Genomic DNA, 23,394 nt, shown 5'->3' on the forward strand with positions numbered 1-23,394 from the left:
TACTATGTGTTATTATCATTTTTACTTTTAACTATCGAAATATAATGTAAAAACCCAAAAAAGACATAAACGAAAAAATCGAAAATGTGTTAACTTTTACTGGACTAAAAAAAAAAAAACAGCACCTGAATAGAAAATCTGCTTATCGTTTCTTACTCTATAAAAGTAGAAAAACAAAGTCTTGAAAGGTAGAAGACGGGACCTCTAATAGTTTCTGAGAAACAAGATACCTATTTTTGGGTCCCATACAAAAAAACAGACTTTATTTTTTTCTGCTGTCAATATGCCTTATTTCGCAAAAATGTATACCACATTTATTGTTCCTCATATAATTCTCTATTGGATAGCATTTTTCAAAAAATGATTTTCTGAAAAAAGTGCGAATGTCCTCTTTTCGAGCCATCCAACCCACCGTGCGTCATCGCATCCGAAAACCACATCAGTGTGATAACCGCCGAAACGCAGTGGAAAAATTCACAGCCTCGATCAAAACTTGAACACGCGATCTTTTAGAGTACAATCGCTCCTATCAACTTAGCTATCAAAAGTTGATGACATATGGCGTTTTTCCGTGGCGTGCTTATTCTTGATTTTATTTTGTGTTTAAAAATGCATCTTACATTTAGATGTAATGAATACTCATTACATCTAAATGTAAGATGCATGCTGTGGATACCGACAGCCGAAAGAAAATAAAAAGAACGTACCTCGACGCGTAACTCCTGTCCTGTTAGCCGCGACATCACCGTTACCCAGCCAAGCCCGCAGACCGACGCTTCCGAGGTCACTTCTACACTTATCTACAAAATTCAAAACATCATTCTATACACGTAACTTCAACTCATAAAAGTTATCAACTCATATCCCCTAAACTTATAATCGATTCATAAAAATAATTTTTATTAAATACCTAATTAAGACATCGGTGTCTGGTTGACACTGGGTAAAAATACACTGACCCTAAAAGATAACATAAACCTCTTAACTATTTTTACATTGTTCCTCAGCGCGTATCTAAATACTATCGTATTTGGAGAAAACTATCATCGAATTTTTTACAAACTTACCTCATCATTCGAGCTTGTCTGCTCAATCTTCAAGCCCGGCGAAGGCGTCAACCTAACCGACTTCAGGGCTTGCGAGTCTCCGTACACCGTGAACATGGCCGGCGGGTTGAGGAGCGACACTTTAGAGGCCGACAGTTTGACCGGAGGCACCAGTAGCACTTTGGTGCAGGTTCTGCGGATGCCCCACTCGGCGCAGAGCTCGATTTCAGATGATTGTGTGATCGGGCCCGCGGGGATCACTGAGCATCCGATTTGTCCTGAAAATTAATTAGCAGTTGTAGAGTCAAACCAAGCTAAGTTGGCAGGGATTTTGATAGCCCAACAAATACAAATGCATTTATTTCATTAATTTTTACAGCTTTTTATTTTATGATGTTTACTTAACACTTGCACCAGATGGCTGCCAACATAAATCGGTCCGACTTTATTAATTTTATTGTAAAAAGTATGCGGGTCTTGCACGGAGAATCCAAAAAGTGTTCGCGTTTCCATCCCGTTTATAAATCGGAGAATGGGTACAAAATGGACACTATTTGGCTGAGACTGTGCCTTACCGTTAAGCAAGTCCGCGACAGGGTTGCCCTCATGCGGTTTGCTAGCACGGCACTTGTAGGTAAACTCTAGGGGTACGCCTTGGAGGGCATAGTTCTGGTCTTCCACATAGCACCGGGCCGGAGGTCAGACCCGCTGCTTTATACAGGGACCATGGTACACGGCCACGGTGCGAAGAGTTACCTAACGATGCTTACCGTTTAGTAAATCCGCGACAGGTTTGCCCTCGTGCGGCTTGGTGGCGCGACATGTGAAGGGCAACTCTAGCGGCACGCCTTCGAGGGCATACTTCTGTTCTTCCGAGCATAGCACCGGCCCGGAGGTCAGTCCCGATGCTTCGATGGAGAGAGGGACCATGGTAGCCGGCCATTCGCCTTGGTGGAATTCCATCTGTGGATAAAATGCTCGTGAATAAATATAATTTAACAGACGTAAAACCAGGGACCGGACAACCCTTTCCGGGATAAAACCCTTTCAATGGGCGTCCCTTAAACACAACTAACACATTGAAAGACTTTCCCTTTTGTACTGCAAGCCCATTCATACCCCTACCTTTGACTAACCCTTACCGAAAAACTAACCAAAAATAAGGCTAGCCCTTAAAATATGCAAGGTGTTGCTGAGCGGATGATAAGGGTTTTGTAAGGGTATTTGGGCTACCGATTACTCAAATGTGTTAGCTTTATATAAGGGTTTTTAAAAGCAAAATGAAAGGGTTTCGTCTGGCAAAGGGTATGGTGAGTTAAGCCTCATGCAATAACCTTATAAAACCCAGATAAGGGATAGCGGGCCGGTCCCTGCGTAAAACCTGGGACAAAGCCACCCGTATTGTTGCGGGGACCTGACCCAACAAGCACTAATAAGACCACAAAACACAACAAGTATAGCTTCTATTAAACAAAAAGCAACCGGCCGCCCGTATCTCTAGCGAGGACCGATTGACTCACATCCACGACTGTAAAAAAAAGTATGAATCGTTCGGTTCGTAAATGTTCACATTTTATTTCTACGGCGAACTCTGTCCGACAGAGCGAGCGGTCTAAACCACAGAGAATAGTAGATTGTTAACGAAGGGATGAAAGGCACTCATTCTTGCCGAGGTATTTAGTCCGCCAATAGTTCGAGGCTGAAATGATGCCTTTCACCCGAGTTAAACACTACTTTTCATTTCGAATACGAGGAAAGTAAAATGAATGTGGTTTTTTATAAACATGACTAAGTATACATTTTTATAGTATTTCTTGAGGCTACTTTCAATTAACAATTTTGAAAAAAGTATCGTTATTTATGGAATGGAGAGTCAAATATCAGAATGGAAATTGTATAACAAATCCATTAAATATATTAATAACGGGTCACTCACGTATTTTAAGTCGAAAAACGCCTGACACGTTTCACTCCGTTTTTAAAAAAAATTATTTAAAAAAAATCGTATCGCTAACGTAAAATGCTCTAGTGCAGACACGTATCATATTCTGCACACCTTTTAGAACAACAATGACGAGGGTATTTCAGAGTATGAGAAATGAAAAATAGTAACCTTGTCGAGCGGCAGCTGCACCAGCGTCTTGGTGGCGGCGGGGCGGTCCCTCCGCAGCAGGTGCCGGGCGGCGGCCGGGCGCGCCAGCACGGCCAGCGACGCGCCGCTGCCCGGGTGCACGCTCACCCCGGGGGGCGCGGCCCAGCCCGAGCCTTCCAGGCAGACGGCCCACGCGCCAGTCACTAGATAAACATTCAAGAGATAACAATATGTGGCTTCCCATCAGAGAAGGGTCCTCATGCACCGTGTCCATAAAGACGGTATTCCATCTGCCAATTTCTTGCTCCAATGTGTATTTGCATATGCCATTAGACCAAAAAATTGTACAGGTCTAATACCATCTTTAGGAACGTTTCCATCAGAGAAAGGTTCTTATGCATATGGAGCATAAGGACACTACTCTGATGGAAAACCACATATAGCCGCTTGACTTAGATTTTAAGTATAATTCAAACTCTAACCGGAAAATATAATATTTTGTTTTTAAAAATTACTAAAGCGCCGTAACTGTAATCATCTATCGTGTAAATAAATGTATTTCTCATAAATCGAAAGAGCGACCATAAGTTCACTGAGTGTTTCTACTGTCCGCGCGCCAATTCCGTGCATTCGGAGGTCGAGGAAGTGGGAGGGTGTGCGCCACGCCCGTACGTACAAAATGACACCACTCTGTCATGACGCTCATCATTCCTAACATTCCACAGCCGTGCACAGAATTCGCGCGCGGACAGTAAACAGATCGTCGCGACGCTCGGCGGCGTTGTCTCACGATCGTTGGGAACCTCGAAACGTACCAAAAATCCTGTCAGTGTGCGAGTCCGAGCCGGTGACCCACACTTCGTCTTTGACCGTGATCCCGCCCGCTGTCCCCTGGAAGGTCATCAACGACCCTGTGGAGTCTAGGCCTGAGATCAGCAGCTCCGGTCCTTGGACACTGAAAGTTTTAGACATAACAGTATAATGAACAAATCAGGTAACAAGGACGAAGTTTCTGGAAATATGAGACTATTTACATATCGAAACTGCAATTTTTTTTGGATGAGGTCGTATTTGTCATGTTTCTTCAGTCAACTTACTGATCTTTGAAAAGTTTCTATCGAGATAAAATAGGGGTGGATCGCATCGGCAGTATAAATATAGGCCATAGTAAAATTTCTGTTTTCAGTTTGTCAATTTAGATTGAACGTGACAGTTACAGCGTCACTCTATAGTATACTTTAAAATTAATATTGACATTTGTTACTTAATTAATACTTTTAAAAAGTTTCGTTTTTTTATGTCAATATCTCTCGGAAAATGAGGGCGGCTATTTTTCACTACATTAACTTCTACTATTTAAAATATGTAACCACTTAAAGTCAACGTTCAAATAAGTCTTACCTGTCAGAAACTTTCCGCACGTGCGTGGTCAGCGGCGCGGCGCTGACATTCGCATCAGGGGCGAGTAGTTCGCGGCCTAAAGAACTACGAAGAACCACTCGCAGCGCTCCGTCTTCGTTGGGGCCACTCGGCTCCGCCGTGCAGTATACGGGCGTCGACACTTCCACGTGTATAGTCTAAAGGAAAAATGTCACTTCAATGACTTGACAACGAAACACTGTATAATTCTGAGAGGGTTTAATAATTATAACTATGTAGTCATAACAGAAAGAAATAAAATTAAAATTAAAATACTGAACATAGTACAGCTCACTTCTGAAGTCCTGTCGTAAGCAAGATGTGTACACCTTAGTAATTTATTGCTTTGATGCGTAAAATATCACACTAGACAAAATTTCCAGGCCAAGAGCATGCCTAAATGAATGACTGGAGCTCTTAATTAATCCTCGATCACAGAATAAATAATTACAGAAAGGAAACTTCCTACAAAACCGAAGTTTGACAGCGGTTCAGGGACGAATCATGCTGTCCCTTTCTAATATATGGCATCGCTTTCGGCTATTAAGGGTTGTCAAAATTCAAGTCATTATCTTTTCTGTGGTCGTGCACGCTAAGGGACGTCAATTTGTGTTAAGTCAACCCTAATAATGGCTCGGAGCAATGCTGAGCCGAACGGAGCCGAGAATACCCGAAAGGAGGAGTTTCGCACCCCTGCCTCGATAGACCAGTTTACAAAATATAAGTTAACTTACCATTTTGAACGATGATACTTAGTAGATATGTGGTCTTAAATAACTTACAGTTTCTCTATGAATATTATTCCTCTCGTCCTTATGCTGAGCCACGACGACGCCATATCCCACGCTGTGAGCCTTCAACTCCCCGTTGGAGGAGACTTCGAACGAGCCATCTCCAAAGGCCTGCCACGTGCTCCTATACAAAAAAAATGCAGTTTAAGTCACATTTGACTGACCATAGGTAGACCCTACTCATTGGCATAAAGTTTACGAACGGTGAGTTAACTGTGGCGGCGGCGGATAGAATAGGCAAATTGATATTAGTGTGAGTCTACTAAACGTTTCATTTGGAGTATGATACAGGGTTTGTATATCCAGAAATATTTTTTTTAACTTGCCTGGGTAACGACTTGAGCTGGATGGTGGAACCAACGGCCACGGCGAGACGGTCTCCGGTATCCAGGATCTTTGGGAGGCCGTAGACTGAAACCGCAATGTCGGAAACGGCAAGGATTTCGACGGTGCTGTCCCATGAACGGGTTTCTGCTGCCTAGAATAAATATTGTTGTGGTTATTTGGTCACATTTTATGGTTACAGTAGTCAGTGTCAGTACAGTTCTTCCAACCAGCCCACTACCTTGTGTGATATACGAAAAATCATTCACTTGATTACTCAACATATTAAAACTATTTTCAACGGGTTACCCGACGTATTATTAAGTCGGATAAATGCTCGAGGTTCCGATCCAACTTTCAAGCAATCCCATATAATATGACAAAAGCAACAAAGGTGGGGGGTAGATCCGTCCTCTGTACGGTGACATCTCCGCCGCCGCTCAGGCCGCGAGCAGCGACGAGGGCGGCGGCCCGCAGTACACGACGCGCTCTTGACCAGTAAAGGCGGTGCTCCATGAAGAAGATCCTCGAAAATTCGATCGAAACATGTCGAGCGTTTATTCTACTTAGTAAGACGTGACTGACGTGAGTAACCCGTTTTAAATAATTTTATTACACTTGTTTACTGTATTCTTGCTTGTATAAAATACAAGTTAAAACTAATTTGCCATGCCACGTTACGCCAAGTTAATAGTTATTTGTGCAACAAGAGAGGAAAGTTGGTTTTTCTTGCGAGTGTTTATTTTGTCGTGTTTTTGAGTCCCTCGCTACGCTCAAGATTCAAACTTAGAATCACTCGCTTCGCTCGTGATTCAATTATAGGATCTTTCGCTTTCTCGGGATTCAAACATAATTTTTCACCTCAATAGTGAGAACATACTAAAGTGTAAAATGTATTTCGAATTACACAGAATAATACAGAAAAAAAAGTCATAAAAGTATGAAGTGGCAGTTCATGGCTTTCACTAAATTAAAAAGGTACTTTGTTTCACTCCCTGGAGTGAGGAAAGTCGCACTTTCTTCACTCCCTGGAGTAAGGAAAGTCGCACTTTCTTCACTCCCTGGAGTGAGGAAAATCGCACTTTTAAAGTAGGCTTGTTCGAGCTGCTGAAGTGAAAAAATAATAGCAGCACCTGTCCCAAACTCCGTACTCGCACGTCGATCGTAATAACCCCAGGCTTGAGGGGGATCACTCGAACTGACAACCCTTCTGCTACGCTTCTCTCCAATTTATCTGTAACAATTGGTTTATTTTATCCTCGTCTATCACAGCGCTAGCCAGCGCCTAGTAATATACATATTGACTAACAAACCACAATTTAATCACTCATATCGCGACTCCTACGTGTATAGAAAGTTCCAAAGTCTCACCGTCGACATGTGTAGTGTGCAGCCTGGCCGCGGTGGGGTCCCGCAGCGCCCACGCGACCCTCGGCGCGGGCTGCAGCGCGGCCAGCGCCGCCGCGCCCAGCCCCGCCGCCTCCAGCCACAGCGGCGCCGGCGAGCCCAAGAGGAGGGTCTGCGTCGCGGCACGTACACGGATACCGGTTATGGGGATCACCTGAAAGTAGATCGTGTGTTAATAAGTATCTGATACATTTTTATTGCGTTTATTGGCTTTACTGTACTTTAGCCCCTAAAGTATTGGATTCGTCGAAATAATATGAACTCAGAGGACTCACTCCCACAGTTTATTACCCACCGCCCGATTCGATCATCAGATCTGCCTGCAACTGTTGCAAGCGACATTTACAAAACTTCAAACCGATAGCACAGAATAACTAATAGTACTACCGTACAGAAAATTCACTTCTTCACAAAAGTCAGATTTAGATATAAAACTATACCTAAATATACTCGCTGCCTGCGAGCAAAATTGAAACTTATAACCACCTTATAACCGCGCACCGTGAATATTCTTTGCGCGCCGCTGTTTTATGACCGAGCCGTGAGTGTCGGCCCGGGGTTGTCGCTTGACAAGTTTTTGTACCTATACCTACTGATTTATTATTTTTAAGATAAATATGTAGGAATTACAAACGTTGATTCTGTAAACATTTTTTTTATCCGGAGATAGTATGTCTGATTCTCACGGAAGTAGGTATGCCACAGAAGTACTTATTCCTTTGAAAATATGTCGGTCAATATAGTCCGGTTTTTTTTTTTCTGCTTCCTTGTTCTTCCGTTTATTCAGACATCCGTAAACAGAACAATATCTATAGATTCAGGTTTCGAAGGCATTATGTATTTTCAATTTTGCGCGAGTCGAGCGGCAGCCCATTGCCGCACGCCTGCCCGGGAGGCGCGCCGTCCAAATGTGCCTAAACTGCGAAGTGACACCCCCCTGCCAATAGTACTATTAAAATTAGGTTAAAATCTACTCGCAAGGTGACAATAATCGCAATTTTGATTATGAAGAATGAATGACACTTTATTTTACTTTATTTACTTGTCAAATGAGCTCACCTCCACTTCAGCTTCAGCGCTGGCCATTTCAATATCAGATATGTCGAGTGCAACGAGACGGATCCGTGCCGTGCCCGTCGAAAGTCCGTGCACCAACCCGGATTGGCTGACCTACAAGAAAAACACAAAATTGAATAGATAAATTGATTACGATTGTTAATATGCGAAACACACTTTCACATTCCGCGTCACATAAATTTGTTTTTTCTTATGCATCGAAATAAACGGGATTAAAATGAAAAATGTATATATGTATCCTGTAATGTACCTATATTTTTCAAAATATTTTTTTCTACTCGTCGAGTATAACCTGTCTATTACAACTTCATGCAACACTACAAAACCTTACTCTTTTCAACGTTGGATAGTCTATGGCACTTCCAACTCGAGCATAAGAATTTTATCGATACGATTTAGTTTTTAGAATTTTGAAAATAGATTTTCATACATTTCAATAAAATATTTCTTGTTTAAGGAGACTCGATTCAATGAAAATTTGCCTACTTAAACACGCTGCTGCGTCGCATCTGCTTTGTGATTGGTTGGCCAACAAAAACATTTTATTTTATGTTGTAGTAGAAACAATTGCTTCATAAGCCAGAAACGCGCATGTGACACCCTTCGTATAGCAACATCCATACAAGGTCACTACCCACTAGGTCAGACCGGTCGTCAATTGTACCTAAAAAGTGGTAACCTCGCATTTTTTGCATTCGTGACGACTGTCTGACATCGATCTCAGGTCGATTGACCGGCTGTTGTGTCAAGATATGAAATCAAATATGTTGTTAATGATTGATGTTACCTCAACAGCCCTCGAGGTTTCGTACAGCTGATAATGCAGCGCGGCGAGGCTGGGCGGCGGGCCGCCCTCGTGCCGCAGCTGCAGCCGGCCGCTCGGCGGCAGCCGCGCCCGCGCCGGCACCACGCTCAGCGGCGGGAACACTAACACCTGACGACATAAACACACAACGCCCTGTAAAATTATCACAAGTTGGCAAAAAAATCCGTTCCCGACCTCTGGGGATCTGCCATGACCCGATGTCGGGGGTACAGTTCGAGTTAGAGTCGAACTACTATTAAATATGTCGTCAGAAATGTGTGCCTATCCCTCGGTTAACAGTCTACTATTAATATTAGTAGGAGTAATTCTTGCGACGGCCGTCTTGCCGCGCAAAAATCGCCATATGGCGCAGGAGGTTGATACTTTATACTAGAAATGCAACGGATAGTACCGGATGTTAGCCTGACCATCGGCCGAATATTCGGTATCCGGCCGCCGAATATTCGGTCGGTGGAACTATACCTACATTTCGGTTTTTCAGGTGCGCATTGTGCAGGTTTTGACCTGTTTCGTAGTGGAGATTCGCGCGGACTCTTTTCTAGGTTCGAAATGAGTGTGCGTGCAAGTAGGTAAGTGCAATGCTTAAATTGTTTTAAAATAATAAACGAGTACAATAATGATCGTGACTGTTTCTTAAATCCAATTTCAAGCAGTTACTATCCGGTATCCGGCCGGATATTAAAATAAAGGCCGGATACCGGATACTAACCGAATATCCGGTGCATCTCTACTTCATATATATCAACACGGCTCTAAGCTTCCCTGCGCCCTCTCTCACCCCACACAACTGGCCGTCCTTGATCGTGGTGTGAATCATGTCGCCACTCCACAAACCGGGACGCGAGCAGACGTGTGCGTGACGAGCCGCGAAATATAGTTGACACTGGTATACTTTATACAAACTGTCATATATATGTATGACCCTTACCTCATGATCAGCACTAGACACGCCTCCGAACACGGCTCGTAGCTTCCCCGCGCCCTCCCTCAGCCCACACAACTGGCCGTCCTTGATGGTAAAGTGTGAGTCGTGTCGCCACTCCACAGAGCGCGATGCGAGTAGGCGAGCGCGTGAGGCGCCGCGCAATATGGCGGACACGGGCACGCACGCGCCGACGCAGACGGCCCGGGAGGTGGATACTTCTACGGTTAGCACTTCTTCGATGGTGACCTGTGAGTACATTCGATTGTATTATGAGACAAGTAAAAAAATTATGACCAACATTGGGATCGTTAATACTGCTTAAATTGGCTATGTACAGTTGTTATATGCATCATTAATTATTGTCGTCTGAAATAATCGCTATCCGGTTACGTACTGGTCATCCACTACAAAATTGTAGCTGGTTGATCAATAACAATAGGGTTGTTGACACATGTTGAATTTTATAACTAAATCTAGTTAAATTGATAGAAAATGAGCAATTTATCACAATAAATTGGAAACTTAAAAAATATATGGGAATAATAATAAAAACCAAGACCTCAGTTTCGAAAAAAACTTTTTTTTAACTTACAGATAGGAAAAAATAACGGTACGATTCGATTCCTTACATTATTAAAAAAAAAATTGTATAGCAACAATATACATAAACGCAACATTTCACCGAAAACATCGCAATTTCCTTGTTTTCCATACATCTGAACGGCTTCTAAGCAAAGTGACACAGTGACGTCACGATGTGTTGCCATTTGTGTTGGAGCGTTTGCTTAGTAAAGTGGCGATGCCAGACTTTGACCATCATTTGTGACATTTGTATTGCTTTAAGACAATGGGTCCCATACAGAAATTTGATCCTCAAAACAAACCTGCTCGACTGATACCATAAAAAAAATTATCAACTACCCTATTGTCGTCTCACCTCGTCTCCGCAGGTCATCACATAAAAAAAAAGATAAAGGCCAAGTGGTCATTACTTACCTCAACACGCTGCCTATCTCCAGCCACACACTGGTCCACCACTAGCAGGTCATAGCTGCCCGCTCCCGGCACCACGGCCGTTAGTTTACCGCCGTCGACTGTAGCACTCGACCCTTTAGGAGCTTCTACAGCGTACTTTCCGCTGCCGCCGGACACGGTCGCTATGTTTGATACGGTTTCGCCTTCCCACGCTAGGCTTATCTGTGGAATATAGCGTTGTTTTAGAATAAACAGTTAAAATTCGTTGTGCAAAGTTCGTCATAGAATTTTGTGATTTGCGTTCAGAAGAAATCACCGCGTCTTGTGTTTGAACTTTGCAGGATAAACACCCTTATCCTTCCACATTTATTGAGGCCGAATCGGATTAAGTTGGTCTAAATAAGGTTAGAAATAAATACTTTTTCATGTCATAAATGCCATTGAAACGTCTATCTTTTCAAACGAAACGCAAGCTATATTCTCAGCGGTCAATCTAATTTTGATGGCACGAGCTGATTCGGCGTCAAACACCCAAATTCCGTTAAGAAGCTGATTTATCTGTTTATCGAGATATATAGTTTGTCAAGGGACTGTCTCATTTCGGGCGTAGACGGAGAGAGTCACTGTCTTTGTCTTGCACTGGCGCTGGCGCCCAGAAGAAGGGGATGAGTGTAGTTTTTTTGTTTCCATTTACTGACAAGATTTGCTAGACCAACTATATTAGTAAGTAAGTCTTAGATATATAAATGGGTTTATAAATAACTCACCCTTTGTGGATCACATTTGAGTGGCGCCACGACCCTCGCTTGAATACTAGCGGTCGCCTCAGGAATGCTCGCTTTCAATGTCCCACTCCAACCAATAGCCTGCTCGTCTGCTACCACTAACTGTAATTTAAAAAAAAAAATATTATCAAAAAACCGTCTTGTGTATTTATAAGGCGACGGCTCTAGCTGAACTCTATGTTGTGGTGGTTAGCTTCAGTTTTCAACAACACAGAAACCCATCCCATCAAGTGAAATCCAACTTTATACAAGGTCAGATTCCCACGACACGCGCGGGTCTAGCTTGTCGAGTAACTCTCTGCCCAGCAGGTTGTGAAGTCAAATCAAACCTTATGCAAATACTGATAAGGTACAAATTACAACAGTCCTTACCTGATAGTACTTGTACGGCACTGGGACCGACAAGTGTTCCGGATTGTGCTCAATAAACAGCTTGTGACGGCTTTGAACTCTATTCCAAAGTTGTTAGGTTCAATTTCCCACGACACACAGCTCGAGTAGCTCTCTGCCCAGCGGGTTTAGTCAGAAAGTCAAATCAAATCTTATGCAAATACTGGTAAGGTACAAATTACAACCATTCTCACCTGATAGTACTTGTACGGCACTGGCACCGGCACGTATTCTGGATGGTGCTCAATAAACAGCCTGTCGACGGCTCTGAACTCTATGCCAGGGTGATTAGGTTCAGCTTCCCACGACACGCGCGGGCCTAACTCGTCGAGTAATTCTCTGCCCAAGGCGTCGAGTAGAGTAACCTTTACTGTCACTTCGTGGCCGGGACGTAGCCATATTCTGGAACAAAATATATCATTTGTACACGCTGTTTTTTTATAACTTGAATTATATTGAACGACCTAATCCTTAACGGGAGCAATTCTAAAACAAATTGCTGCCTGCAAAAATTACCTGCATAAGGTGCCCAATTTAGAAAACTCATGCATGCTGTGCTGCAAAAAAGGTACGCTTACTTCGGTCCTCCGGAGCAGTTGTTAGCATCGGCTGGTTCTAATCTGATGCGCGCTACGTGTTGTGCGCACGCAGAATCGAACTCGGCCGACTCGCGCTCTTCAGCACCCGAGATGAGAGATAAGCGGGTGTCGCCTTTCTGCAAACAATAAAGGTAGGTGTTGATAGTGTTTTAATTACCGTCCGATCCCCTAAAATTGTGTTCATAGGACATTAGTTTGTATTCAAAAATAAATAAATTCACAATAAGAAAACCATTCGCAAATACGCAGAATTAAGCTATGCGGGGGTCATACGGGCAGTAGAGCTTCACCCGACATATGATTCAGCCGATTATTAAGTATGGCGGCGGCCCATCGCACAATGTTAGCTCCGTTCACTCATTTGATACAAATACAATCATTCGAATCCGGTAGTAGAGCTTCACTTGAAATATTAATACAACTGACATATGATTACAACGTACCCTGCGACAGGACAGTGTGAAGAGTTGCAGATCAGGATGGCGGTGCGGCGGCGGCCCGTCACGCGTCGTTAGCTCCGCTATGCGGGGGTCATTCGACTCTGGCATTAGGGCTTCACCCTCAGCTAACACCTGTGAAGGGAAAAAAGAAAATTAGCGAATATTTTTACAGGCAGGGACAAAAGCATGCCTCTCCGAAATCAAGACAGTGTTACTTCATCCGGCGTTTAGAAGCCCTAGGAATCTTATTCACCAACAGGAATACGATATGTCGATATCTATAGAGTAAGTAGTTGTCGTTATAGCTGTGCATGCACTCACAGGCAGAGTGGAGCCGACGAGCGCGGCTATGCGCGGCGGCCACACGAGGCGCGGCGCCGCTCGCACCAGCACACGCGCCGTGGCGCCCGCGCGCCCGCGCGACACGCGCAGTAACGACACGCCGCGACTTGCATTTACTTACAGGCAGAGTGGAGCCGACGAGCGCGGCTATGCGCGGCGGCCACACGAGGCGCGGCGCCGCTCGCACCAGCACACGCGCCGTGGCGCCCGCGCGCCCGCGCGACACGCGCAGTAACGACACGCCGCGACTTGCATTCACTTACAGGCAGAGTGGAGCCGACGAGCGCGGCTATGCGCGGCGGCCACACGAGGCGCGGCGCCGCTCGCACCAGCACACGCGCCGTGGCGCCCGCGCGCCCGCGCGACACGCGCAGTAACGACACGCCGCGACTTGCATTCACTTACAGGCAGAGTGGAGCCGACGAGCGCGGCTATGCGCGGCGGCCACACGAGGCGCGGCGCCGCTCGCACCAGCACACGCGCCGTGGCGCCCGCGCGCCCGCGCGACACGCGCAGTAACGACACGCCGCGACTTGCATTCACTTACAGGCAGAGTGGAGCCGACGAGCGCGGCTATGCGCGGCGGCCACACGAGGCGCGGCGCCGCTCGCACCAGCACACGCGCCGTGGCGCCCGCGCGCCCGCGCGACACGCGCAGTAACGACACGCCGCGACTTGCATTCACTTACAGGCAGAGTGGAGCCGACGAGCGCGGCTATGCGCGGCGGCCACACGAGGCGCGGCGCCGCTCGCACCAGCACACGCGCCGTGGCGCCCGCGCGCCCGCGCGACACGCGCAGTAACGACACGCCGCGACTTGCATTCACTTACAGGCAGAGTGGAGCCGACGAGCGCGGCTATGCGCGGCGGCCACACGAGGCGCGGCGCCGCTCGCACCAGCACACGCGCCGTGGCGCCCGCGCGACACGCGCAGTAACTACACGCCGCGACTTGCATTCACTTACAGGCAGAGTGGAGCCGACGAGCGCGGCTATGCGCGGCGGCCACACGAGGCGCGGCGCCGCTCGCACCAGCACACGCGCCGTGGCGCCCGCGCGCCCGCGCGACACGCGCAGTAACGACACGCCGCGACTTGCATTCACTTACAGGCAGAGTGGAGCCGACGAGCGCGGCTATGCGCGGCGGCCACACGAGGCGCGGCGCCGCTCGCACCAGCACACGCGCCGTGGCGCCCGCGCGACACGCGCAGTAACTACACGCCGCGACTTGCATTCACTTACAGGCAGAGTGGAGCCGACGAGCGCGGCTATGCGCGGCGGCCACACGAGGCGCGGCGCCGCTCGCACCAGCACACGCGCCGTGGCGCCCGCGCGACACGCGCAGTAACGACACGCCGCGACTTGCATTCACTTACAGGCAGAGTGGAGCCGACGAGCGCGGCTATGCGCGGCGGCCACACGAGGCGCGGCGCCGCTCGCACCAGCACACGCGCCGTGGCGCCCGCGCGACACGCGCAGTAACTACACGCCGCGACTTGCATTCACTTACAGGCAGAGTGGAGCCGACGAGCGCGGCTATGCGCGGCGGCCACACGAGGCGCGGCGCCGCTCGCACCAGCACACGCGCCGTGGCGCCCGCGCGCCCGCGCGACACGCGCAGTAACGACACGCCGCGACTTGCATTCACTTACAGGCAGAGTGGAGCCGACGAGCGCGGCTATGCGCGGCGGCCACACGAGGCGCGGCGCCGCTCGCACCAGCACACGCGCCGTGGCGCCCGCGCGCCCGCGCGACACGCGCAGTAACGACACGCCGCGACTTGCATTCACTTACAGGCAGAGTGGAGCCGACGAGCGCGGCTATGCGCGGCGGCCACACGAGGCGCGGCGCCGCTCGCACCAGCACACGCGCCGTGGCGCCCGCGCGACACGCGCAGTAACGACACGCCGCGACTTGCATTCACTTACAGGCAGAGTGGAGCCGACGAGCGCGGCTATGCGCGGCGGCCACACGAGGCGCGGCGCCGCTCGCACCAGCACACGCGCCGTGGCGCCCGCGCGCCCGCGCGACACGCGCAGTAACGACACGCCGCGACTTGCATTCACTTACAGGCAGAGTGGAGCCGACGAGCGCGGCTATGCGCGGCGGCCACACGAGGCGCGGCGCCGCTCGCACCAGCACACGCGCCGTGGCGCCCGCGCGACACGCGCAGTAACGACACGCCGCGACTTGCATTCACTTACAGGCAGAGTGGAGCCGACGAGCGCGGCTATGCGCGGCGGCCACACGAGGCGCGGCGCCGCTCGCACCAGCACACGCGCCGTGGCGCCCGCGCGCCCGCGCGACACGCGCAGTAACGACACGCCGCGACTTGCATTCACTTACAGGCAGAGTGGAGCCGACGAGCGCGGCTATGCGCGGCGGCCACACGAGGCGCGGCGCCGCTCGCACCAGCACACGCGCCGTGGCGCCCGCGCGACACGCGCAGTAACGACACGCCGCGACTTGCATTCACTTACAGGCAGAGTGGAGCCGACGAGCGCGGCTATGCGCGGCGGCCACACGAGGCGCGGCGCCGCTCGCACCAGCACACGCGCCGTGGCGCCCGCGCGCCCGCGCGACACGCGCAGTAACGACACGCCGCGACTTGCATTCACTTACAGGCAGAGTGGAGCCGACGAGCGCGGCTATGCGCGGCGGCCACACGAGGCGCGGCGCCGCTCGCACCAGCACACGCGCCGTGGCGCCCGCGCGCCCGCGCGACACGCGCAGTAACGACACGCCGCGAGTTGCCCATGCGCATTCGATGACGCAGCAAGCGCCGTCTGCGGATAACGTTAAGAGTTATAAGGGTCGGTTTGTTTTGTCATCGTTAAAGAGTTCGCTAAATTTTATTGTACGGAAAGTTTCACGGCGCGCCGCTGATCTGTCAAGTGGGAATGGTGCAACTGGCACTAAGTCTACTGAGACAGTTCGTAATGACTAACGAGGAATAAAGTAATGACGATAAGCACGAAAAATTTCGTACATTGATACGCTATTTCCTATTTTTATCGCTCGCGCATGTCGCGCGCGGCGATATCAGCGAGAAAGAATTATAATTATGCGCGTGCGATAGAAAGAATATGATGGGTCAGTAAACAAAATTCTTGGTACTTTAGCGTCTTTACTTTAGTGGGCGACGCGATTTTCTGACCCTCCAGTCCCATAAATTGTGACGTTCTCAATCAAAAGGTACCACTTTGTCGCTTACCATAAAGACGAAATTTGCTTGTAACTATACAAATAACCTGTCAGAGCGTCTTATGGCAAGCGACAATGGTACCTTTTGATTGAGAACGTCACAATTTGAAATGTGAAAAATCTCTAAATCCCAGGACTATAATACTTTTCATACATTTTCTATATAACCGCGTGTGCGATTTGACATCCGTGAGATCGATGACGGATTACATAATTCAATTATTCGGCATTCAAATAACGAATCGGATACTTCGTAAACTCACCATCGGGCTCCACCCAGGGGGCTGCAGTGACGTTGTGGGGCTCTGGACCTTCAAGTAATGTCACCGCGAATGATGCGCAGTTGCATCTAGAAATGGAAACAATTCATGACAGATAATGCATTGTTTTTGGTGTTTTCAGCCTTTTTAGGGTTCCGTACCCAAAGGGTAAAAACGGGACCCTATTACTAAGACTCCGCTGTCCGTGCGTCTGTCCGTCTGTCTGTCTGTCACCTGGCTGTATCTCATGAACCGTGATAGCTAGACAGTTGAAATTTTCACAGATGATGTATTTCTGTTGCCGCTATAACAACAAATACTAAAAACAGAATAATATAAATATTTAAATGGGGCTCCCATACAACAAACGTGATTTTTTTGCTGTTTCTTTCCGTAATGGTACGGAACCCTTCGTGCGCGAGTCCGACTCGCACTTGGCCGGTATTTTAAACATATTTTAGTACTGAACAACTTTCGCTAACCAGATTAGAACATACCTACCTACCTACCGGCTGCGCCATGTCAAGGTACGCAGTTTGGGAGTCGTGAATCAAACACGGGCACCGAGCTGGGACTGGTTTATTGTATGCGAGTATCATGCTACCCACCTTAGCCAGATGACCAATAAATACAAATACCTACAAACACGATCGCATGCGAGTCTGTCTTGCTCTGATAGAAAACTTCAGCCGAAATGTATAAAATAAAACAGCGAATTTTATTTCACGATTTCGTGTTTCGTCCCAAGTTACAAATTCAGTACGATGTCCACCTAGCTAAGTAAGTACGGCAAAGGGTTTCTACATAAGAAATAAACACTGTTAGAGGAAAAAGCAAACTATGCAATGCTCAACAGTGGAACTTTATAATGAAATAAAGGGGGGGGATGGTCATTTTTTGCCTATTTTCTTGAATAACTTCTAAATTGTTTATCCTAAAATTATATTTAAAAAAAAATGAGATTATCAGTTATCACAATGAGCTCTTTCATTTGATATGTACCACGATATAGTTTTAAAAAATGCAAATGTCGAAGTAATAAGCAAGACCCAGGGTAGATTTATAACTTACGTATGGAAGTTGTAGTATTCGCCAGTAGACGGGTGAGTTGCTGTCAACGCGATGTGCAGATGATGTGGCTTGCCGACGCGAGCGTGCCCCGAACTGGATACTTGAATCAGCTCCGGCAGGGCAACTAGCACTCTGTGGACAATTGGTCGATAAATAGCTTTAAGGCCCTTATAATAGAGCTAAAATTAGCATGCCTCACAAAAATGCGTGGTCAATTATGTGATACTGCAGAATACTTGTCGCTTAACTTCAAATTCGGGTAAATCCATTCGACCCTCAGCAAATATCTACCCTATTACCTTATCTTAATACCAAAATCGCTTAATCTGACAGATGGATTTACCCGAGTTTGAAGTTAGGCGACTCACTTTTTCTTAGTACATAGAAGTTGTGGTAAGGTTGAAAATGGTCAGATTGAGTTCTCTAGTACCTATCCAGTGAAGATTTATACATACATAGGAGAGAGTATTGTATCTTCTTACAAAAAACAAGTGACGATATAGGCTGTCGAATGTGACGTCACAATAATTCCTAAATGATATATTAATGTTTCTATAATATACTTACTTGCCAAAAGCCCGTACATAATGGTAATCCTTCAGTTGCACTCGGACGTCTGTCTCACTGGTGCCGCGGACGGCTAGCATGCCCGCGGGAGAGAGCGAGATGGCATGAGAGTCCGCGGTTTCTACTTCAGACCATTGGACTGGCTCGTCACCGCCTCCGCGATGTCTTAGCTGGATTTCTCTGTTGAAGTATTGTTATATTAAGCATAATAAACATATTATTAATTATTTATTTTGTATATCTTTAGCACTCTAATGATTAACCCCTTCGGTCTGCAATAACAATCAAAATTAAATTCTAAATTAAAAACCAGAAGGTCGTTTTTTGGCTGGCAAATCAAGGACCCATTTGGTGTGGAGGTGATTACTGATTAACCTCAAGAGGACCTATGGACCCATGCCATGGGTCCTTGATCACTTATTAAATAGGATAACTTACTGAGTAGTGTCAGTCCACGCCACGTAAAGTTCTGGCGGTACTACTGCCAAAGGCTCTATGGCTACTGCTGATGCTTTGCCTTCCACCTAAAAATACACATTAAAAGATATAAAACATGAGCATACATACAAATCCATAGTAAAAGTTTGAGAGATGAGAAAAAGCGCGCGGCTTGAGAAAAAAATAACTTCAATATTTTATAAGTTTTTGGAAAAAAATTACCAGCCACCACCAGCTGGGTACCAGCTTTTATCGCTGACTGTACTTTTCTTTCAACAGGTAACTAATACTCATCGAGACAATTCTAAATACCCTACACACAATTAGGTTTCGTTGTTTTATCACAGAGTTCCTATGGCCACCTCCTGTCTCTATCATCAGATCAGCTATATGGTACCATAATATTGCATTGTCACCCGACTTATGTATATATGCAGAATTTCAGCTTCATTGGAAGTCGTGAAGTGGGTCAAATTTAACTTGCAAGATTTGACGCGTACATACATACATAGGCTTTTTTTACCGACTTGATTGATGTGCGAAAAAAAATGTTAAATAAGTATAGCAAACGTATTTAACTATTTCCTACCTTTCGATAAACACTCCTCCCAGCAACAGAATAAAGCTTAGCCGTGACCGTGAACGGCCCCGCATTATTTGCCACAGCGTCAGTAATAGTTCCATTCTCCGTCGACCTGACCAAGTCCACATTCGCCTCGCCTTCGACCGTCAACCTTATCAACATTTCATCGCCCGCCGTCAACGCACGTCCATCCTCATCGTATACCACGCAATGTATAATGAATAGTTCGGATTGTATGACTAATTTCGCTGGTCTAATAGAAACTTTAATAATATGAGGCTCAGCGACGTTTAAAATAGCAGTAGCGACTTCTGTAGCGCCGGATAGGAGGTGAACGTTGGTTGTGCCGATTTGGGTGCCTCGGACGAGGCTTATAGAGTCCTCTAGGCGAGCTATGTCAGAGGTTGGTACGGTCATGTGGTAGAGCGTTTCGGCAACGTCTTGGATAGTGAGGCGGCCGGCGCGAGCACGGACCACTCTGCAAATAAATGTAAATCATTCTGTGTGGGGACACTTTTACAACTCCTAAGTGTTATGTATCAAATGTGAAAACCAATAACTAATAGTAATTTGGGTGCCTCGGACGAGGCTTATAGAGTCCTCTAGGCGAGCTATGTCAGAGGTTGGTACGGTCATGTGGTAGAGCGTTTCGGCAACGTCTTGGATAGTGAGGCGGCCGGCGCGAGCACGGACCACTCTGCAAATAAATGTAAATCATTCTGTGTGGGGACACTTTTACAACTCTAAGTGTTATGTATCAAATGTGAAAACCAATAACTAATAGTAATTTAACAATGTTCCTCTATAACAATGAAATGATACCTTTATTAAATATACTTTAGACAGACAGTAACGTGCACATCTCCCACGCCTCTCTGTGTAGAGTGTATACGTGTGTAGTGCATATAGAGCGAAGCAGCGTGTCTCCCGGTGCTATGGTAGCTATAATCGGTGTTAGAACCACGCTAGCCACGACGTTTAGCTTGAAATCAGTACAGATGTCCTTCAGACAGACGGTAACGCGCACATGGGCCATGGTCAGTCTGTAGAGCCATATGTAGAGCAATAAACAATACACGCTGATGTCACCTACCTATATCGCAGCGTATCTCCAGGTGCTATGGTAGCTATAGCCGGCGTTAAAACCACGCTAGCAATAACATTCAGCTTAAAAATCATTACAGATGTCCTTAAGTCAAACGGTGACTCACATTTCGCAAATAGTCTAACTTTAGAGCGATATGTAGAGCAATAAACAATACATGTTGTCACCTACCTATATTGCAACGTGTCTCCCGGTGCTATGGTAGCTATAGCCGGCGTTAGAACCACACTGGCAACCACATTCAGCTTGAAATCATTACAGATGTCCTTAAGACAGACAGTAACGCGCACATCGCCCATAGCCTGGCCGTAGAGCAACACGGAGTAGGAGCGTAAGCCGAGGCTCTCTAGCTCGGCTATGCTGCGAGGCGCTTCGTAGTCTGTGTCCCGCCATCGGACTAAACTGGAATGTGAGTGCAATTGGACGACTGATGATTGAGTGTAAGAGAGTGATAGAGCGAGAGATGCCTGTAAGTAGTATTATATAAGTATAATTAATATTGTTTTGTCAATACTTTTGTACCCAATGTATAAGTATTACTGCCTCCCAATGTGTGCCGCTGTGGCTCTAGCTGTTAAGGTACAATTGTCAACTTAAATAATAATAAACAATAAACAATGGGTACTGTTTTAAGATATAATATTAGGTGATTAGGAACAAGAGAAGAATATCAAATGGTAACTGGCAAGATTGAAGATGTATTGTACAAGATTCCAAACTGCTTGTAAAAGCAATGTTGTTGGATATGAAATCTTCTAGCTTTAACAATAAAATTAATGATTGTTTGGTTTAAATTCAGGATGCAAAAGTATTTCAAGTACACTTACGTGACTAATGGATCTTTTCCGATATTACTGCCAAGGTTCTCTATGGTCCATGTGAAACTTACTCCTTCCAATGTTGAGAATGTGTTACCTAAATACAAAAATATAAATGCGCTGTTGTAATTAGACGCGTTGCTTCTTAAGGAATGTAAAATTATGGAAAAACTAAATTTGTATATTAGATAGTATCATAAATTACAAAACATTGGCGGAAGGACAATTGTAATAAATATTGATATAGAGGAACATGTGAGACAAAATGATGTCTTACAACAATACTCAATCAAATTGCAATGCAATGCAAACCACAGTACTTTTATACATTACACAGACAATTATAATTAAGTATTTACTTTCTTCGTATTACAGTAATTTACTTTCTTTGTATTAAAGTACAAGAATGGATCAACTTTTTTTTAGTCACTCGTTCTCACGGTTAGATTCTCCTGGGTCTCTTTTTAAACAACTAAAAGCATTTAAATTACCAAATATGTTTTAGTGGTCATTATAAGCCCATTCCATTGTGGGTCATCTAAATACTGTGTTAGTAGAATAAGCATTTTTCCTATGATGGTGTTTCCTCCTATAAGAAAGTCAATGATAACAGAAATAGTTGATCCATTCATTTTTAGGGTTTTGTACCCAAAGGGAAAAACGGGACCCTATTACTAAGACTCCGTTGTCCTTCTGTCTGTCACCAGGCTGTATCTCATGAACCGTGATAGCTAGACAGTTAAAATTTTCACAGATAATGTATTTCTGTTGCCGCAATAACAACAAATACTAAAAACCGAATAAATTAAATATTTAAGTGGGGCTGCCATACAACGAACGTGATCTTTTTGCCGATTTTTGCGTAATGGTACGAAACCAATCGTGCGCGAGTCCGCCTCGCACTTGACCAGTTTTTATTTGTTTTGTTCATTGTTAATTAGGACCATAATTTATTTATTAATAATCCAGAAACTGCTACCACTTTCTTGATATATACCTATAACTTTGCGATCGACATATTGATTTGATAGAATTCAGCCAGCCCTCACCTGAATCATCATAAGCAACCACCTCGAAAGCCTCCGGTGCCTCTTCCAAGTAGAGCTTCCAAGTTGTGCTCATCACCTTCAGCATGCTGATCATGTCTATGTCTACATCTCCCCGCAATATCTATGGATGAAAACTCATTGTTTTATGACAAGTAAAAGCCCTTTCTGTCGTGGCATTGGCAGTATACACATATATTATTGGTATTATTTCTTCCAGATTGGTGTCACACTGATTCCTTGCCATCAAGTTAGGAAAGGACTTAAACTTAAATAAAGAAACCTTAACAGAAGTTAGTGTACACTGCTTCTTGTTATTCTAAAATAAATATAAATAGGACTGGCCCATTATAAATTTGCATATACTTTAGCTTTAAAGTTCATATGTGATGTTTTCAACCAAAAGGTAGCGCATTGTTCATTGTTGATAAGGTTGATTTCAAATTGTAGCTATATGGAAATAGTGCCTTATTAACAACCGATAATAAGTACCCATTTGGTTGAAAATGGCACATATTATCTTATAACATCAATGTTTCATCAGTAAGGCCAGGATTACACTTGTAAGTTTTACTTACGTAAGTAGGGACAAAGCTATTTGCTAGAATAAGATAACGATATTCATATCTCATTCTGTAGTATAGCTGTGTCCCTACTTACGTAAGTAAAACTTACAAGTGTAATCCTGGCCTAATTACTAGTTTATAAGTCACAATAAAAGTGACTTGTAAGTAACTGCACACACCGTATTTTTTATAAAATGTATTCCCTATATTCAATAAAGAAATAAACCACTATATTCTTTAATCATATTTATGTTTTGCCCAATGATAAGATGATAATCTTAATCCCACTTTCCAATTTA

The 23,394-nt window shown here is 45.6% G+C and overlaps 1 protein-coding gene across 1 annotated transcript in view; it reads right to left on the minus strand.

Moving 5' to 3' along the window:
- The window catches only part of LOC134746712 (uncharacterized), a 32,490-nt gene that overhangs the window by 8,395 nt on the left and 701 nt on the right, over nt 1-23,394 (minus strand). The window contains exons 3-29 of the mRNA XM_063681231.1: nt 22,533-22,653; nt 21,493-21,580; nt 20,837-21,067; nt 19,567-20,038; nt 18,978-19,063; nt 18,540-18,719; nt 17,973-18,104; nt 16,905-16,990; nt 16,060-16,223; nt 13,100-13,228; nt 12,636-12,772; nt 12,252-12,459; nt 11,650-11,769; nt 10,904-11,104; nt 9,911-10,153; nt 8,944-9,090; nt 8,139-8,249; nt 7,044-7,233; nt 6,806-6,906; nt 5,675-5,826; nt 5,340-5,472; nt 4,540-4,715; nt 3,954-4,093; nt 3,160-3,341; nt 1,817-2,009; nt 1,068-1,324; nt 708-800 (exon numbers count right to left, since the gene is read on the minus strand). Of these exons, the coding sequence (XP_063537301.1) occupies nt 708-800; nt 1,068-1,324; nt 1,817-2,009; nt 3,160-3,341; nt 3,954-4,093; nt 4,540-4,715; nt 5,340-5,472; nt 5,675-5,826; nt 6,806-6,906; nt 7,044-7,233; nt 8,139-8,249; nt 8,944-9,090; nt 9,911-10,153; nt 10,904-11,104; nt 11,650-11,769; nt 12,252-12,459; nt 12,636-12,772; nt 13,100-13,228; nt 16,060-16,223; nt 16,905-16,990; nt 17,973-18,104; nt 18,540-18,719; nt 18,978-19,063; nt 19,567-20,038; nt 20,837-21,067; nt 21,493-21,580; nt 22,533-22,653 (4,473 nt within the window). The remainder of the gene's footprint in view (nt 1-707; nt 801-1,067; nt 1,325-1,816; nt 2,010-3,159; nt 3,342-3,953; nt 4,094-4,539; nt 4,716-5,339; nt 5,473-5,674; nt 5,827-6,805; nt 6,907-7,043; nt 7,234-8,138; nt 8,250-8,943; nt 9,091-9,910; nt 10,154-10,903; nt 11,105-11,649; nt 11,770-12,251; nt 12,460-12,635; nt 12,773-13,099; nt 13,229-16,059; nt 16,224-16,904; nt 16,991-17,972; nt 18,105-18,539; nt 18,720-18,977; nt 19,064-19,566; nt 20,039-20,836; nt 21,068-21,492; nt 21,581-22,532; nt 22,654-23,394) is intronic.

Source organism: Cydia strobilella, chromosome 13 (genome assembly GCF_947568885.1).
Source record: "Cydia strobilella chromosome 13, ilCydStro3.1, whole genome shotgun sequence".
NCBI lineage: Eukaryota > Metazoa > Arthropoda > Insecta > Lepidoptera > Tortricidae > Cydia > Cydia strobilella.